This window comes from Lates calcarifer, linkage group LG1 (assembly GCF_001640805.2).
Source record: "Lates calcarifer isolate ASB-BC8 linkage group LG1, TLL_Latcal_v3, whole genome shotgun sequence".
NCBI classification, from domain to species: Eukaryota; Metazoa; Chordata; class Actinopteri; family Centropomidae; genus Lates; species Lates calcarifer.
The window spans coordinates 21,672,219-21,691,554 of NC_066833.1; the positions used below are offsets into that span (position 1 = coordinate 21,672,219).

General features: G+C 41.4%; 3 protein-coding genes across 3 annotated transcripts; all 3 read right to left on the reverse strand.

Moving 5' to 3' along the window:
* Positions 1-369: 369 nt before the first annotated feature.
* kbtbd7 (kelch repeat and BTB (POZ) domain containing 7) lies at positions 370-4,995 on the reverse strand. Its single transcript, XM_018702773.2, has one exon. The coding sequence runs from the start codon at positions 4,503-4,505 to the stop codon at positions 2,634-2,636; it is 1,872 nt and encodes a 623-aa protein (XP_018558289.1). The 5' UTR covers positions 4,506-4,995; the 3' UTR covers positions 370-2,633.
* An 893-nt stretch (positions 4,996-5,888) lies between these two features.
* wu:fc50b12 (uncharacterized protein LOC103911624 homolog) lies at positions 5,889-7,300 on the reverse strand. The gene is made up of 3 exons (XM_018702632.2): positions 7,280-7,300; positions 6,969-7,132; positions 5,889-6,672 (listed from the first exon to the last, which is right to left on the reverse strand). Exons 1-3 carry the CDS (start codon positions 7,298-7,300, stop codon positions 6,438-6,440), a joined length of 420 nt encoding a protein of 139 aa, XP_018558148.1. The 3' UTR covers positions 5,889-6,437.
* An 827-nt stretch (positions 7,301-8,127) lies between these two features.
* slain1a (SLAIN motif family, member 1a) lies at positions 8,128-18,914 on the reverse strand. The gene is given in 11 exon segments (XM_018702793.2): positions 8,128-9,080; positions 9,546-9,580; positions 9,583-9,890; positions 10,038-10,226; positions 10,785-11,120; positions 11,623-11,722; positions 11,725-11,774; positions 12,014-12,124; positions 13,718-13,834; positions 16,503-16,639; positions 18,258-18,914. Coding segments are annotated over 11 exon segments (1,911 nt in total). The 5' UTR covers positions 18,710-18,914; the 3' UTR covers positions 8,128-9,004.
* Positions 18,915-19,336: the final 422 nt, after the last annotated feature.

Genomic DNA, 19,336 nt, shown 5'->3' on the forward strand with positions numbered 1-19,336 from the left:
TAGTTAAGTAACACAATGTACAAATACTGTTAGAAGTATAGATGGCATTCAAAATCCTTATAAAGTACAAGTACAAAAATAATAAGGAAATGCATCAAAAATATACATACAGTACTTACATCTATTGAATTGCAATAATGTGTACATCATTTTAAAGCTGCAGCTGAGTTACTTTATATTACTGCTGTGAAACTTGTGAATTTTCCACTGGGGATCTCTAAAGTCTTATTTTAACCTTCAATAACACGTCATTTATTTGTTGACTATATTATGTATTACTAATTGGAATCTGTGAGGTAACTTATAACTAAAGTTATCAAGTAAACGAATTAAAGTAGCATAAAATGCAAATAAACACACAAACACATATACACTTCTGCATCTGACACGTTTATTTGACACATACACCAGAAACAGCTTTATAATCCAGACCACATGTGTTACCACAGCCAACCAACACTTCCCCTTCACACACACATACACACCACACACACACATTCAAAAATATAACACTGCAATAATCATCATAAAGACACAACAGCAGAACTACACTCATTTACCAGTTTATCAGGTACAACTAGCTCAAACTAATACCGTCTGCCCTGTAATAAATCCTACATTCATGAGGGTTATAATGTTCTGTGCATGCTAAAAGAGTTTTACAGGTGCTGACTCAACTTCATCAACATTTTGGAAGCTGTGGTTTTGCTTTATACTGAGAGGTGTTTCTAATGTTTTGTCTACAACATTAGCTTAGACAGATTAAAAGCACTTCAATGTGTTTCAACACAGCTAATAAACTGGTAACTGAGTGTACTGGGTGGTTGGTGAGGGCAGTGGCTTCACAACAGTTGTATACATGCACACAAAATTCCCCACACAATTCATTAGGACCAAACAATACTCAAAACACTTTGATTTCTGATCGCAACATATATGTTTAAAAAAAATAATAGATACAAAAATACATACATACACACAATAAAATAGTTTCAAATAAATTTAATACAATTTAGAATTTGTCACCAAAGCTACCTAATTTCACTACATCTCCAAAAAAAAAAAAAAAGTCAATCATGGCATACAGGCTTTTGCTCAAGCCTAAACCTGAGTGAATGTACAGTACATTGGCTTCTACATTTTATACAGTAGTTTTCACAACACCAGCTGTGTGTGACACCTTGATGTGCATCAACAACATAAAAAGGACAGCAAATTTTAAAGCCCTGTAAATGACCAGTTGTGTTTCAAGTCATTAACACGAGGCACTTGAGCTGCCTGATGTCCCGAAAGTCACAGTCACGGTTTTTCACCGATCATAAGCAGGTGTGTTCCTGTATTCAAGCGAAATAACATGTTACCAGCGAATAATTCTGTCACAAACTTACCTTTATATAACACAAGAACTAACTCTTAAAGCATTAAAGGGAGCCCCCACTGATTTAACACAAACATGTTAATATACTTATCATGTGGAGTACGACTCGGCATGTGCAAACAGTTTCACATATAATGTCTTTTGTAGCTCTCAGAGAGCTTTGTCAAGTCTAAAGAATATTCACAAGTTACGACACCTGCGTATCTCAGCTTGGGTTTGGGATTCACAAACTCTTAACAGACGGTCTGTTTTACAAACTACAAGTGTGAAAAATGTTCACCAAGGATCTGATGAAAGAAGCAATTACATTATGATATGGCAGTGGTTCCCAATTTTTTTTTTTTCTTTTTTGACACACAAAGCATCCCTGCTATAGTGAAAAACCTGTCCATTAATCCTGTATTTTAAATGTCATTTTGCTTGCTAATTGATTCTTGATAGCCTCGATAGCATCAGATCACTCTTAAATCAGATTTACAGATGTTTTTACACCAGACACTTTGACTTGTCATAGCATGAAAAGCACAGATGGATCTAACAATATTAACAATGGCTCAGTTCCAGCAGTTATTGCAATGCAATGCAGCAATTAATTAGCATATAAGTGACAGCTGTGTTCAACACATTAAAATGTCTCTGCGGTGGAAAGGCATGTTAAACTTTTTCTCTGGATCTACACTGCAAAGGCTCATGTTGGAAACCACTACATTTGGGAAGAGCAGGAGCCACTGTTTTAAAAGCATGACCTTGGCGACAAAAAGTCAGGGTACAGTGTTTTCCTAATTTTATGTAAGTGTAATACTACATCTCTGGAGTACTCCTCATTGATCTGCCCTTATTAATGTGATCATCCACCCTATGGAGGAATTTATTGCTGAACAGTTACAGGAGTCTACACCATGACTCTACCAGATATCATACTGCCCTTCCTGCTGGCAGGATATGATACAAACTGAACATAGCCCTTGACTCTTGGCATTTATTCTCACTGTGTAAAAAAGATCGAAAAGAATCACTGAAACCAACTCTGCAACGTTCCTTCCCTCCTCCTGTGAAGTTATTAGCCAGATTTGTGAGGAGATATCAAGTAAAAAAAAATGCAAAGATTTGTACTAAACATCTTTTTCTTCTCCTCTAACTTAGTGGCTTTAATACTGAATCTGGATCTGTGACCTCTCCTGGCAGACAGAACCCTGTAAAAATCCATTGAATTATAAATAAGTCAAACTCCTCTTTGACACAGTAACACATTTCACTACCAGTTCTCATCTGAGAAAGAGCTAGAGCTGCCGGAGTCAGAGTCTGGGTCTGTCAACCCATCGAAGTCCCAGTCTGCACTGGAGCCACTGTCATCGTCCTCCTCTGTAGAGAAGCTGTGAGCAGAGCTCAGGCACGCTGGGTACACGCGTGTCGAAACACACACGGGCCCCAGGGTGGACACATACACTGCCATGACGTTCTTCCATGCGTCCCTGGCTGGGTCGTATTCATGGATGAGGACCCTGTTTTTGTTGTGTTGCAGCAAAGTCTGAGTGAGGAGCAGCAGTTTGCTGTTGTGTTGGATCACCTGGTAATTTAGAGCTCTACTGTCAATAGGAATGTCACCCAACCTCCTCCATTCCCCCCTGGTGGGGCTGTAGGCTTTCACCACAGGGATATCACACACGCAGATAATCTGGTCCTGAAATACGCAGGCCTTGTGGAGCTTGTCTCTTCTTAGTGACCCACAGTGGCGCCAACGGTTCCTCTTGGGATCATAGCAAAGCATTCTCCTTTTGTTTACAACGTACAGGTGGTCATTTAATGCCACCACCTGCATTTTACCCAAAGAGTGAGGCAGAGGAGCCACAAACGTCCACTGGTCCCTCTGGACGCTATAACACTCTACCTCCTTCAGTCTGGCGTCTGTCACTGGATTTCTTCCTCCCAGAAGGTACACGTGGCCGTTGAGGTAGCCCATCCCAGAGTGTATCCTCCCCAGTGGCCTTTCTGCCAGCTCCTGCCAGCTGTTATTCACAGAGTTATACAGCCAGAAGTGTTTAGAGAGGTGAGAGGCAAGGTACAGGTTGTTTTCAGGTGTGGCACAGGCAATCAAGGACTCCATGGTGGAGCGTTTGTAATCCTGACTGCTGAGATCTTCTAACGGAGGAGCCATGAAATAAAGGTCCTCAGAGTATGGGTCACAGCACATTATGTTGTCGTTGGGAAGGCCAAAGAAGAGAATCATTTCTTTTGCGCTTACTCCTATTCTGTGTTTTGGTATGTCCTGAGTTGCAGACATCGCACAGCCCTCCTCTGTAGGCCTGTTAAAGAAAGATGCAAGGTATTTCTCAATTAAAGGTCGTGCCATGAGGCCCTCCAGGTAACACTTATCTTTTTCGGTAAACAGGTTCCAGCGCACACACTTCAGTGCCTGTAATGCATCCTCCCTCTTCTGTGGTGCATTAGCCTCTATCCATTGCAAAGCAGCCGAGCACACCTTCCTTTCACAGTCCACATCCAAAGTATCCAGAGACAACAGCTCCTTCAGCTGCGTCAAATCTAGCTCACAAAGTTCCCCTCCATTACACACCTGGCTGAAGTTCCGGGCTATGAAAGCTTGTGCATTCTCCTTCAGCTCAGGATTGTCATAGGTGTCTGCAAATTTCAGTATTCCCACACAGTTGGAGAGGTCCAGCCTCCTCGTCATGAAACTGGAGCAAGCCTTCCTGATGTACTCGAGCTGCAGCATGTTGGCCGCCGCGTACAGCCTCTGGACGTTGCCCTCCGTGATGGTCACCCTGCCTGTGTAGCAGTAGTCGATTATAACGGACATGGACTCGGCGTCCACGCCGCGTATGACCACTCTCTCCTGCATGCTCTCATTTAACCCCCCGGTGAACATGCTCTTGAAGTATGGGCTGGCGGCGGCGAGAACGTTGCGGCTACACAGGAAAAGTTGGTCAATGTCACCCCTGGCTGACTCACCGCTGGACTCCAGCGACTCCTCTTCGCATTCAACCCCGATGGTGACATCCCCGAGCAGCCGACAGTCGTACAGCGACTTCAACTCGTTCATCAAACCCCGAGCGTGATTCGCGTCCTCCAACACCTCGGGACCGCCGAAGCAACTCAGCGCCGAAGCCATTGCTGCAACTTCAGTGGGTAAATACGTCTGTGAAGGCTTCAAATAACATACTCGGAAGGAGGGTCTGTGCGTTGATAATGACACACGCGTTTACAAATGAAATTCAAACATATGCTGTGGAAAAACACATTACCAGCGACTGAACAGCTGAAATGTCCACTGTGTGTCTCTAAAAGCCAGCTGTTCCCGGTCCCCGACTGGTCATAATGTGGCGTTTAAACCAGAGACACTCTGCAAATGGTACGTCAAGAGTCGCAGTAACAACAGTGTCAGTTTTTTAAATGATTTTTTTCTTTTTAACTCAGTGCTGTTACCTGTTTTGAGTGTAGCAGTCTCACAAAATAAAACGGTACTGTCAATGTAGCCAAGGTTTGAACTACGTTTTCCGAGAGAATTTACAAAAATAAAACCTCACTTCATCTGTAAATATTACACTGACTTTTTGTTTGTTTCACTCAATTTCCAATTCAATACGTTCTTAAAGTACACTGATACCAGCATTCACATTTACCATTTTCTACTAGTTAAATTAGTTTTGTTATCCTATAATTGAGAAAGCGTTTTCTCTTATTTTGATGTCAAGCTTGCCTAACTTCCGCTGTGGATCACTGCTCATTCACACAACCTTGCTAAGAGGTTTCACGTCTCTGATTGGTTCGTGTAACTAGGTCAATATAAGTTTGGTTGTTATAGATACAGGGCCGCCTACATTAAAATTAAATTATTTAATAAATAATAAATTGCATTTTCCAACTTTCAATTGTGAATGCACATAATGTATTACATGTTTAAAATTTAAAGTATTTCAACAACAATGATAAGAATTATTATTATTATTGTTATTATTTGTTTTTTTTTTTACTGCACTAATTATGATTCAAGAGACTTGACAAAACCCTAAAATATTGTGGTGTACAGATCATCAAAAATCTGACAAGCTGTTTGGAGAAGAAGTAAAGATGGATTATTTAATTTGTATTTATTATGATCTGTCCAGTACTATGTGTATAATACATGATATTGGCAGTGATGTAAGAATTCTGTGATAGACAATGATGGTCTGAAGACCTGACTGTAAAAGTAAGTGTGACTTTACCCTCTGGTAAATGTTACCAAGCACTTTATGCCAAAACAACCAAACAAAAGCCTTTAAAGTCATGAACAAATAACTTCAATGCACTTACAAATTACAGTTCAATATATACACCGGACAATAACATGTATATAATACCCCTTTTATTGTCAGACATTTAGCTAAACAGACAGTGTGTATGTCTATCAGTACATAAACCACTTATAACTTATTACATTTTTGTAACATCTTTGCATTACCATGCACACTCACAGTACATGTATGACTATATTTCTTTCTGCATATATGTTCATGGTATTTTGTGTAAGTACATTGGTAGCTAGTGAATTCCTTGTTATATGTCATCATGCTTTGCCAGAAAAGTTGATTCTGCCTCAGATTCTATAATGTGAGCTTTTTGAACCCAGCTGACTCCTCTGCGCCCACTACTTTTAGAAACAGGACTAAAATGATTAATGTAATTTACTCAGCAATGATTTTGATAATTAATTGATCATTCCTGTCATGTATCTTGACAAATATCCAGCATTCCTTGATTGCAGCTTCTCAAATGCAAGGATTTATTTTTTACATCACTGAAGATAAGATTAGCTTTTGCTTTTGTACTGTCCCTTGGACAAAACAAGAAAGATTTCAGTGGCAAAATTGCATTTAATTAAATGATAGAAATTTGAGATGTGTCCTATAGATGAGCTTTTCATCTTTATTGCAAAGCTTTAATTTCAGTGACATTCAGTCTGTATATTTCAGATTACTTACAATGTGCAGTATAGCCTTGTAAAATCAGAACTATGGGTGTAGGCACAGCTATTTAATTTTTTTTGCATTTTCACACAACCTCAAGTGTATCTGCGGTTGAGGTCATTGATCCTGCGCAGTGCGTCTTGGTTGTGGATGGTCTTGTGGACGGTGATGAGAAAGGGGAAAGCAGAGGGCAGCTCCACCCTGCGGCTCAGCTTCTGGTGGCCCCAGTGGAGGCAGCGCAGCCTCTCAGCCAGATCCCGTCTGCCCGCTCGCTCCAGTCCATCTTGCAGGAGCTTGGTCTTATTGGGCTTGTCCCATGACTTCTCATACCTGTGAACCAAGGAAGAGAAACAGGAGAGAGTCGGTATAATGCAATGGGGGTTTATCAGGGAGAGAGAGTGTGTAGAAAGCCCAAAGGTCAAAGCCCAGGAAAACATAAACAAGTTACTAATGGGACAAGTACTCCCTTGACTATACTCTCATGTTAATAGTCTGGTGATAATTCAGGAAACACCCCTTTATGAATCATGTTAAGTATTAAGTAAATATAAAGACACTATAATGTACAATACCTGCACACTGACAGTGATTAAAGCCTGCTACAACATCACATCCACACACTGTACCAGCTTTCCAACATGGTCCTGGCCTGGACACTCTTCTCTGTAGATCTGGTGTGGAACCGGCCTATGTCACCTCTGCTGAAGCCGAGCTCATACGCCAAGACTGTCCACTCAAAGCCAAGCTGACTGGAAATCTCCTGCAGTGTCTTCAGGTTAATTACAGCATCCTAAAAAGAGAAAAAAAAACATGCAAAACCACCTTAAGGAATTAAAAATGACTCATCACATTCAGGAAAGGTGTCAATAAATTCCAATGAAATATCTTTGCTGATTTCAGATATATGGAAGTGAAAATGAAAACAGATTACACATACCTCTTGAGCTTTGTTGGGCATTATCTCAAATTCCAAAAGCTCAGCTGTGCAAGTCACACTCTAAGTACCTGTTTTCATAAAACAAATTGAGGGATTTTGTGAAAAAAAAAAAAAGATGAAGCATATAGTCATGGTCCAAAACTCCAAATAGCACAGAGAGATTTTATGCACTTACCCTCAGGTACAGTATGGTTTGAGTGTTACTGGGGAGATTTAACATCAACATACTAACCTGTTAAACATTAGTCACTTTAGCTCCAAGCTGTCAGGTTAAACCGCCCCCACCTGCCACCAAGTAAACAAGTGTACTCATAATATAGTGTTATATTTTAGAGGAGTGGAGGAAATGTCTTACCGGTAATTAGTCTTGTTAGCATGATTATACATTTAGATGTAGACTTGTTGCTTCATATCTGATGTATGTATTTTTTTTGGCTTTACTTTTACCAGGGTAGATTTAATGGACAGTGACGTTGTTTACTCAAAGTATATAACCTTTAGGCAAAGGATGTGCTGAGTAAAAATATGTTTACAGTTGAGCATTGCTTCTCATGAGGTTGTCAGGGTTTTGTCTTAAGAGAAGTGGTGACCAATGCTCTGTTTTTAGTCAAAATTGTAATTTTAGCTTATTTTTGTACATTAATACTTCCTTAAATTAAAGAAATGAAGATGTCACTCAGTGACTCAAAAAGTACAAATTACTGACAACTATCATAATAGAGTGATGTTAGCTTGTTGCTGTGCACAGTGGAGTCACATTGCCATCTGCAGTTGATCATTAGCAGTACTCTTTTTCATCTTTAATCCAAGTTAACTATATTCAGAACAGACTAGGAAAATGCAACAAATATTTTTGAAAGGCTTTTATTCACTTTAAAAATTCACCTCCTCTTTAAATTCTTGTCATCCATAAAAAGCATCAGGGCTCTATGTGCAATATCATTGCAGCGATTATGTTTATCAAAGAACGTTAAAAATCTCAGCTGTCATGTAAACAATAATGAAAAGAAACTAGCCAAAGGATAAAACGTGTACACTTACTTTAACAAATGTCATACTTCACTTAAACAAACAAAGCTGATCATTTATTTTGATGCGTTAATCATAATTCGGATCAAAAGTGCTGCAAGGTCCAACCAATAAATATAACTGACATGAATTACACTGCTTTTTAACAGGCACAGGATGTAACAAAATTCCAATTCCAGGTTCAACTTCATATCTGACACCACAGTCCGACAAAAATAAACAAAAAACAAACAAACTGCAAAATGAGTCAGATGAAATCATTAAAAGCATGTACAGGAGCGTGGGCTATTTTTTCTAAGCTTTCAACTGGAGAGAAATTTTCATTCTGTTGAATGAAAGCCTTCACTATCCACAATGACAAATCAAAAAAAAAAACAACAACAACAAAAAAAAAACACATATCAAAGAAGATCCAGTTCACATTTAACAACGGATTATCAGAATATTGCCAGGTTGTTTCATTGTGTGTCAGTCTGTGTTTCAGCAGGTAGTAAGGTAAAGATCCAGCCTGCTGGACCCATACTGTCTCTAATTTGTCCTTCAGCGAAGAGTAGTGCTTTTTTAGAAATGTTAACAGTCACTCTCTCTTGGGTCACAACCCAAGACTGGGAACCCTCCCTGACAACAAAACTGTAAATCAGTTGGGTTCCATACAGTGTTACCCTGTGCACCTCTTGAGCTTCTGTTTATTTGGATTCAGTAGCAGCCATCTTTCCAGCTGCCATCCCTCAGGGCACTCAGGGCAGCCAGGCTCTTTGGGGGAGTCAGCAAACTGCAAATAGAAAGAAACCAGTCAATTAAATATCTACTCTTGGTGGTTTAACTTGCCTTTAACTTACCTTTCAACATTTGACCTTCAACAATAGCACCTCACTCTGGACAGTCAATGTAAATGTTTCAACACCTGTGCTGTGTCTCTCTTCCATATTACACACTAAGTGTATATAGTATAGGGCTGCAACTAACAATCATTCTCATTATAAAAAACTATTTTTTTCAGAAACTTTATCAGAAAACAACTTCCCATGTCAGTGTCTCAATCAATGTCTCAACTGGTTTTGCCTCGAACACAGTTTCAAACCACATCATGCAGCATACACTGCAGAGAGAGTACTCAGCAGAACCAGAGATATTCTCTTTTTTTTTTTCCATGGACTGCTCTTGGAAACGGGCTTTGAAGCGTAAAATTGGTGGAGTTCCCCCCTTAAATTCACCGTGTCAGTATATTTGCCCTTACCTGCGTGTGGGTGGGGTGATTTTGCTTGCACGTGGAAGCCGCTTGTTCCTACAAAGGAAGCTGGGCGGGGAAGGGAACTGCGGGGGATAGCCGGCTGGTTGACAGTGCTGGTTTTCAGGGGCTGCGGTACCAAGCTGCTGCTGCTGTTGCCGGGCTTCAGGGGCTGAGGCAGTGCGATGCTGCTCGGGATGGAGTGTAGACTGGCAGAGGTGGACAGAGAGGTGGAGGTGGGACCCTGCTGCACCGTGGGGCTTACGTAGGCAGTGGCTTTTAGTGGGTGTCGGGTAGTGGTGGGGAAGTTTGCCACGCTCTGGACTCGCTGACTGAGCTGGCCTGGGGAGGGAACTGACACCCAGCAAGTGAACAGTTAGATGAAAGCAACAGTATTGAAGTTACTGCATTTGAAAATCCCATGCAGTCTATATTTACTCATGAATAAAAATTAGCCTTGAAAGGCTGATTTATTCATAGATGTGAGGAAAAGAGTCTTACTGGATGACTGGAGTCGTGCAAGCCCGCTGGATGAGTCAAAGCTCTGGCTGCTCCGGAGGGAGGATATCGTTGGCAAAGAAGAGGGGCCGTGGGAGGGTGGGTTGACAGGGGAAGCCAAGCATGGAATACTGGGAACACTGGGCATGCTGGGAGCTCGGATCAGGTTTGGCATGCTTCTCCGTAGCTTGTCTGTGCAACCATATCAACAAACCAGATCAGGTTTTGCAGGTTTTGGCTCCATTTTGAGCTTTAGGAAAATTTTGACTTCAAATATCAAAGGAACAGTTTGAATATTTTGGGGAATATTAAAGTCACTGCTTCCAGCCAAGGACTAATCCTGCACATAACCTCCCGTAAAACCACAATTTTGTTATCTTTGGGCAAAGCCAGGCTAGCTGTTTCCATCTATTCCCACGTCCAAGCCTTATGCTAAACTAACTAACCAGCTGCTGGCTGTACCTTCAGATTCATGCAACTGATGGAACAGAGTGCACTGACCCTGGGGACTGGGCAACTGGGGATACTTTTTAAATCTTGTAACCAAGAACATTCTTTAAATCCATCTTGGCTCATACATAAATCATTTGGTCAGAAATTAGGGACATCTCAAATGTGGGTAATTCCGTCAAGATGCTCTGGGACCTTCACAATCATTTAACAGAAAATATCTGAACCCCTGTAGTGACGCTGTTATTTATTTATGTGTGTTACAGCTGAAAGTGGACAAAGAAATCATTAGACACTCACCTGTGCTATTCCTGTATGACGTGTGTGTTTCTGTGGTCAGGCTGGAGGGTCCAGAGTACTGGGAAAGTCCACTGAGTGAAAACTGAGGGGTGGTCGAGCTGCGTCTGCAGTCTCTGATACTGGAGAAGGTGTGAGAGTGGGGCAGGCTGCCCCTCTGCATAGACCCTGTGCGGAACAGTCGAGGCTGGGGAGGGGGGAGCTGGTCGTACCCTTCGTCCTCCTCGTCCTCCTCCTCCAGATCCATCTCACTGCGCCTCAGGGAGTGTAACGAGAAGGTGGAGCTACGACGGCCGGCTGTGGCTGTGGCTGAGGTAGTGGCATAGTCCTGTCGGAGACCTACAAGGTGACAGATCAGTGCTTTTATCTGTGGAAAACAAGAGCCTGAACCCCATGAAACCATATAGTATATGATACTAATGATTTCCCTCTGGAGGCACTCCTCATTCATTATTCAGTAACTGCATCAGTATAGCAGAGTGATACAGGGATGTTTTTTTTCCTGAAATCTCCTGCATAATTTAATAAGATATTACTGTCTACTCAAGTTCAACTGTTCAAAGGTCAAACATGTATCTTAGTTTTAGCCATACATCAGCAATGTAACAGAGTAATACATTTCAGTCCCTTCCCCTCGAGTATAGATATTCTGTAAGTAAGTATAAAATAACACTGTCAAAACATTTCCATTAAGATGGAACTGTGAATCTAATCAACACTGGGTGTAGACACTCAGATCAGCCATAACCACACCCAGGCAAACGGCACAGTCAGATGAAGGGTATATTTCGTTTTCTCGACCCCCTCTTGTGCCCCAAAGAAACTTAGATTGTCGACTCACTCTCCTCCTGAAGTCGTGCCATGACCTCCACATCTGTCATGTCCTGCAGTTTGTAGCTCATAGAGATGGAGTCATCCTCCAGTTCTGACACACCCACCTTCAGCTGTCCAGGGAAGACTGGGGGCTGATGGCTGCGTGTCGGCGACCCACGTCTGAAAACAGACAGGAGAGACGTGTTTTTCACCAAGGTATTTTATTTTCTATAGACGAGAAGGGCAGGGATTAAAAAAAAAATGCATGTGATACAGGCTAACACTCAGAAAAGACGTTTCCATGACAGATGTGATGTTTATGCGTATATATTCTTTACAGATGGATGGTGAGTCATATTGGATAAAACTGCAGGGATGAGTGACAGAGCAGATGAGATAGATTGTCAGCTGAGTCTTACTGTTGAGAGTGGAGTTCGATAGGAAGGTGGGGGCTCTGTCACTGAGGCTGCAGCTGGCCCTGAGTGGGACACTCGGCTGGAGAAAAGACTGACCGGGTGACGGCAATGGGGCTTGAAAGGTGAGAAACACAGCAGAGGAGAGATAAGATTAACACGCAAAATAACCAGCCTGACATGCAAATCAAAACTCAACATGCACTCACTGACAAAAGTGTTAACATAGAATATGGATGAACGAGCAGAAGGTTTTTTTTTTTTCTGGTGGAGTTTCAGCTTGCGTGTCTCCATCTGTCTCAGAGCACGACCTTATAATCTCTTCCCTGCAATTTGCTGTAATCTGATTGTAAACTGCAAGTAACAGGTTGTTTAAGAATCTGGGTTATGTTCGTACAGTGAGCAATAGATGCTTTTGGCTCTGTGTTCTTATTACTTTGGATGTGAAATGGAGCAAGGGCTATGAGGTTGAAGAAGCGGGTTTTAATTTGAGCAATGAAGACTATTATGTCTAATGTTTAACTGACTTTAAATGCTATAGGCCAAAATTTAAGATAATGAGCCTTCATTTATACATTCTGTGAACATTTCTGGTATTTCATTGCTATTCTGTGATGGTGTCAGATTTTGGAATGAGGGCAGCAATTGCCTGAAGGTTAGGGAAGTGTACTTGAGTCCCTGCACTGGCGAGATAAAACTGGGCTGGGGAAAATGAAAAAGCGATACTGTTCAGAGATCAACAGATCATTAACTTTGTAAATGTGGAGAGGGGTGCTCCGGAAAAAAAAAGACAGCTCTGAGGGGAACTACCCTGTTTAAAGCTCTACAGTCATGAGCTAAAAGCTAATGTCAGCTTACTAATATTCTCCCAATGACAATGTAAACATGCTAATGGCTAACAGGTATGATGTTTACCATATTCACTATCTTAGTTGGGAGCATGTTAACATTTGGTAATTAGCACTAAAAACAGAGTACAGCTCAGGTTGATGGGAATGCAATTAGTTTTAGGAATTGGACAAATTAACATTTTGGCCTGGTGATGGCCCTAGATAAAAAGTCAAAGAATCACCAAAGTCATTATAATTAATCCTAAGGGGGACATGAATGTCTGTACAAAGTCACGTGCCAATTCATCACATAGATATTGAGGTATATTACATGATAAGTACAAAACTTTGACCAGCTGATGGTACCAGAGGAAAAAAATCAGGGGGATCATCTAAGTCGAGGATTCGTGCACCTAAGGATTCATGGCAATCTATAAGATATTTTAGATATTTCAGTCTGGATTAAAGTGGTGAACCAACCAACAGACTGACACTGCCGTCCCTAGGTCAATCCTTCTATCATGGCTAGACACAATAATGTTTAACATCTTGACTTAACAAGTGACTAAAAGGATCAATTGGTTATTGATCACTTACCAGTTCTTTGGCAACCTATCAATTCATTAACTCAACCACTGCAGTGTCAAAGCATATCAGAAGTATTTTTTTTTCTCTTGCAAAGAACAGCTCATTGAAATAGTAGTCTCATTTTAACTACTCTTCTTTGATATGTGATAAACAAAACAGATAGCCATGAATTCACTTAAGGCCAGTCACCCCTATTAAGCCACAAAATAGATAATCAAAATAGCCATCAAAAGTTAGAGTGACTCTTTGTGGTTAGCATGAGTTATACACATGTGTAGCATATCTGTGTTACCTGGGGACTCGGTTAGTGCAGCAGATTTAGTGTAAGGCAGGACTGGGCAGCTGAGGGTGGAGAGCCCCTCTATGCAGCTGTACGGACGGACAGAGGAGACTCCTCGCCACCGCTTAGCTGGACAAGATTGAAGCGAAGGACAAGTTAGTCTGATTGCTTATACCATATACAACACACATATACACCCACACACATACACAACACAGTATCATTGATTATATTTTAACACACTCCAGCCAAATGTTAATCTGCTTTTTACAGATCAGTATTGATGCTTTAAATGTTTGGGTCACACGGCTCGGACAGAAGAGGCTGATACGGTAAGACGAGGTTTAGCTTATACCACTGCGGCTTATTGGGCTAAACTACAGATTTTTCAGGAGGATCTTAGGATAAGCAGGGATTGCTGCATGTAGGCTACATCTCATTCCCAAAATCAGAATTAGATCTACTCTGGTCTACTTTAGGGTGCAGAGGTTACATTTATACTGCCTAAATTTTACTTTTGTTGCTGTATTGATTTCATCAAACAATGTTATAACTGTAACTAATGGCTGTAATTATAGTTAAATCATAATTAATTAAGTTCAAGTTAGTATAAAGCCACGCTTGACAACTCCTTGATTTTAGGCTTTGTCTGTCAGCTCAAATATTGTATTATTAAATGACAATTGAAGCAATGAGTAACAACTTATAAACTCTTAATAAAATATGCCTTATTAGAAAGTGGTACTATTCTTTTAACTAACCCCTGCTAATTAGCAGTAAATAGATTTGGCTTGAGATGACATAACTGACTTGAGATAATGTGTCTTCAACGTGTAAACACTGAGTGTCCGTCTCTCTCTCTCTCTCTCTCTCACACACACACACACACACCTACTGATTGGTAGTCAGAGTGGCACACACCTGACAGAGTGGAGCATTTGGCATTCCTGATGCAATTAGGCTCAAACACTACTGGATAAAACTGGCAGTCACAGAAAGTTGCACAAACAACGGCCACTGGAGCTCCGGGACAAGGATGTATTCATGACCCATAGGAGGAGAGCCAACCTTCACTGAATACAGCTTTAGAGCACGAAGGGGACCTTGAACCATACACACACTAATGACCATCCAAACAAATGCTGACAAATATGCAGAATGGAATGGCAATGTGGACACAGCCAACCCACAATATGAGGATAACTCCCCAAAACTCTTTTCAAATGTTAAAATCAAGGCACACACATGCACACACAGAGTATGCGCTGATGTGTGCAACAGTATGTGCTTTGACAGTACAAGAATCTCTTGTACGTGCGAGAGCTGGGCAGAGCTGCCTCAAAAACCCAGTTAATGTAAGCACGGTTTCTATGGTAACCATATCCTCTTGCATGAGTGTAGAAACAGTAAAGCACCAAATCTAAAACTGGCTCCAGCAGCAAATGTCATTTAATAGCACTGTTTTATCCTGATTATGAAGAGGTTTTGTAGTATCCTGAGTATGATCTTAGTACATATAAACATCATATCCTATAACACAGGACATTTTAGCTTCTGAATAACATTTCCAGGTCGACCATGAGCGCAGGTGCCTCCTCAACCTGAGTTATGTAGATTTTAGTCAGAAAAATCCAAAAAATGTGATGATAATCTGATGATTAATAATGTAACAAATTAAGGTTGCATTGCCCTCCTTTGCTCATGAATAAATAGAGAAGCAAAATCTGGCCAGTACCAAAAATGACAGATTGTCAGACGTGGGTGAGTCAAAGACAGCAACACCACGGACCACCAACAACATGGAATAATGTTCTGATCATATATACAGGGAGCAGAGTGACCACGTTTTACTATGGTCTGTGCAAATGCTCCAGTATATTCTAAATATAATCAAAACCAGGACAAGACTCAAATCCAGGACACTAGTGTGCATGTAAATGTACTCTGTAGGAGCCATATCCTAAAGAAGGGTCAATGTAATATTCGTGCCTCACCAAGTCACCTTTCTGCTGTGACCACAGGATATAGGTAAGTCTCTATAGTGAAAGTTATGGACTCCTGGAATGGGTTCTTGCATGGACAGGTGAAGATCTTTGTGCACCATGTAGCCCAAAGAGGGAATGTTTGCAATATGCTACTTTCTTGTCTGTCTGTTGTATGAATCTGGTTTGCTTAGCTTAGCATAAAGACTGAATTTAAAATGAATTCTCTTCTCTTGAACTGTGCTTTTTCAACATTCCTTTGACAATTAGAAGATGGAAAATGTGCGTATGTATAAAGGACCTGTTGGTATTGCAGTGTAATAGTGATACCTTTGACCAGAGCTTTATAATCATCCCTACAATTCATTCCACTTAACACAGTGTAATGCCATCCAACAGCACAGCATGAGTTCCTCCAAATGGAATTGTTTTTTTTTATATCCGCAGAGTAGAAAATCCCTTAAACTGATCTTAATTGTTCTCTGGAGACCGTGATACGTGTAAAAATGGGAGTCCGTCCAACTCCACTAACACAGAATTAATCACTCTGTGGGAAGTTGGCTGAGGTACTTTAAACCCCATAAATTTAAAAAGAGTGAGTTGCATGGTCAGATGGTTCCAAACGACTGAGCTGTGTGAAGTGAAATGCTCCCACGGCTCAGAAATCGTGCCTGAAATCCTGTTGCATGTGGAGACATTCTGTGAGTGAAGTGTGTCGCAGCTTATAATCACATGTAAGCAGCCAGAGAGACAGATGTCCCACATGTGGCTGCAGATGGAGGATGCAGGGAATCTGACTGGCAAATGCACCGTACCTTGGTCAAGTCTGTGACAGAGGGTCATCTTAGCCAGCTCCACCTCGGGCCCTGGGTGGTCCAGTACCTGCCTGCACCACTGGAGAGGGCTGAGGACACTCTCACTCTGCAGCTTGGCTTTGGGACTCACATACAGCCTGGAACACACAAAAAGACCCCCCAGTTTAGTCTGGTCCCCTTTAGCCTTTATAGCACAACCTATACTGGTACTTCACAGTGAGAACTGAGATCAAATAAGCTTGAGGTTGCTGTATTTTATTTATAGAGGAATCTGTGTCCACATAAAATAGCAGCTAGAGATCTTGTATCTAGAGGGTTGAGTTTTACAGGGGCAATATTTCTCAGATGCGAAACCCAGTAAGGTAAGGCCCCTTCACAGCAAAGGTAAACCAGTGGCTGTGTAAAGGCAATGAAATGCCAATACACCTTTAAAGTTCAAACTTCCCACAAAGAGCAATTTGCCATTTTATTGGCAACAACATGAGCTATTAAACCAGCAGTGTAAAATAAAAATTCAAGCGGAGACAGGTTCATTCAGTGCAGTGATGTATAGAGAGTATGTAACTGCTATAGTGAAACACTGGTAGGTTTGCGATGTTATCTCCTCTCATTTGGGCGGCAGATACTCGAAGCACTTAAACTATTAGTCAATTAACACATTAGACAATAAACTTAAAATGAATTACTCCATTAATTTGAGCCTTTTTTTCAAGCAAAAAAGCCAAATACTCTCTGGTTTCAGCTTCTAAAATTTACTGCTTTTAATTGTCTTATATGAACTTGAAAATGCAACCTTGGACATCCTGGCATGAATTATAAACAGCAATTTTCATATTTTGTCCAGCACAACAAATGGTGAATCAATTAATAGAGAAAAAAGTCAAAAGACTACTGAAAATAATCATCCATTGCACTCTGAGATACTTGTGCCTCAGACAAAAACCAACAGAAACTGGAAAGTGGATCCCTATTTTATCGGCTGTTCTACAGATTCTGAGCTTAACTGGGCTATAATTCTGATGTGTCACTTCTGTGTCCAAGTAGATGAACATGAACTAAGCAGGAGTGACCTGTTATTCAGCAACTAGGCCATGGTGTTACACTGACTCGGATGGTGTCAGCCAGTTATGTTAAATGGGCAAAAGATATACCGCTGGATCCCATCGGTGCTGCATTCAGCTGTGTGCTACATTTTTCCACATCATCACACCAGATACATAAAGCTGCAAACGGCTCAGTAGTCAGCATGTCAGTGTGTGAGCTACCTAAGTCAGCAGATACAGTGTTTCAAAGTAGTTCAGCCTGGGGCTAAACACTACACACACAAAGCCGAGCTGTTTGATCACAGGCTGAAGGGGGTCATTGTTTCTAATTTCATCCCCATTGCTGCCTTACTCTAAACTGATACCCACGCTGCATGCACAGTGCATCCTGGGATGCCCAAAGCTGATGTCAAATCTGTTTTTGTTCTTTTTCCTCCCTGTAAAAAGTCACCCTGTTTACCAGTACCTGCAAGTCCCCTCTTCTTGGAGAGGAATCAATAATGTAATCAATTAAAGGATACATGGCAGGGTAGCTTTACACATGATGTCTCAAAACTGTGGCTAGTTTACATTCCTGTGGCCTGTGAAGCATCAGTTCGATCAGAAAAACACAAAGGACACTGATTGTTTTTTTTGTTTCTTTTTTAAATTGTGAATTCACAAAGACATACTGTTTGTGTATCTAAGCGGATGATATAAACAGGGTAGTTACCAGCTATCAGGCTCTCCGATAGGGAGCACGGTGTTGAGGTCCAAAACATCAACCTCATCCAAAACAGTTGTGGCTCCAGCGGCGCCGCTGTCTTCCCCAGCGGCATCAGGAGACACCGAGCTCGGCTGAAAATAGGCGAACGGCTCCTCAGTTGAACTCCGGAGTTCGGGGACACACGGATGCGACTGCGTTGGACTCGAAATGCCATATTTGCTGGAGAAATTGTCACTCGGACAAGCTGTACCCCCGTGCAGACACGACAACGAGGTCTGGAGATGAGGGCCGATGGAGCAATTGTTTACAGCGTTCGCTCTGGTCCGCAATTGTTCGTTTTGCTTCTCCAATTTTCGGACCAATTCCTGAAGCTTTAACACCTCCAGCTCCGCGTTAGTGATTTTGCCGTTGCCATTGACGTCTGCCATCATCTGGGGGTTCAATACTTCTGCTTCCATTTGGTGAAAAGCACATTGAGAGGGGCAAAAAAAAGCACGGCCTGCCTGCAGAAGGTCCTATTCAATTCAGAGAGGGTGTCCAGATTCCCCCCGTTTAAAGCTACTACACTCTCTCTCTCTCTCTCTCTCTCTCTCTCTCTCTCACACACACACACACACACACACACACACAAATACACACACACACACACACTGATGCTGCTGCTGCTGGTATGACTGCACAGCCTGTATTTCATTGGTCAACAGCTTGGAGTTCAACTCCCATCACACCACTGGTGAGGAAGTATTTATTATGGACGCTTTTAACGCTCGTATACAGTGTCCACGAAGATTATTTTAATCTCTTTGACTTTTCCAAGCGTTGTGCATCTTTTTTTGTTTTAAATCACAGTGGATGTAAATCGTTCTCTGACACTTAACAGAAAAAAAAATATAGTATCATATTTAATTTCCGTTAAGTATTAATTGGTAGCCTTTACATGCAAGACACGCCAAAGTCATTATTGAGAGACCCAGATAAGAAATTCTGACATTATGAGTCCAAGCCCCACCTCCACCAGACATGTGGTCGTTTTGAGTGACAAAGAGACACAAAACGACAACAAAGACGCACGATATGACCACAAA

Coding starts and splice junctions, on each gene's coding strand:
- kbtbd7 (XM_018702773.2), bottom strand. CDS start 4,505: ATGGCTTCGGCGCTGAGTTGCTTCGGCGGTCCCGAGGTGTTGGAGGAC.
- wu:fc50b12 (XM_018702632.2), bottom strand. CDS start 7,300: ATGCCCAACAAAGCTCAAGAG. Junction 7,133..7,279: donor TGCCCAACAAAGCTCAAGAG/GTATGTGTAATC, acceptor TTCTCTTTTTAG/GATGCTGTAATTAACCTGAA. Junction 6,673..6,968: donor AGGACCATGTTGGAAAGCTG/GTACAGTGTGTG, acceptor CTTGGTTCACAG/GTATGAGAAGTCATGGGACA.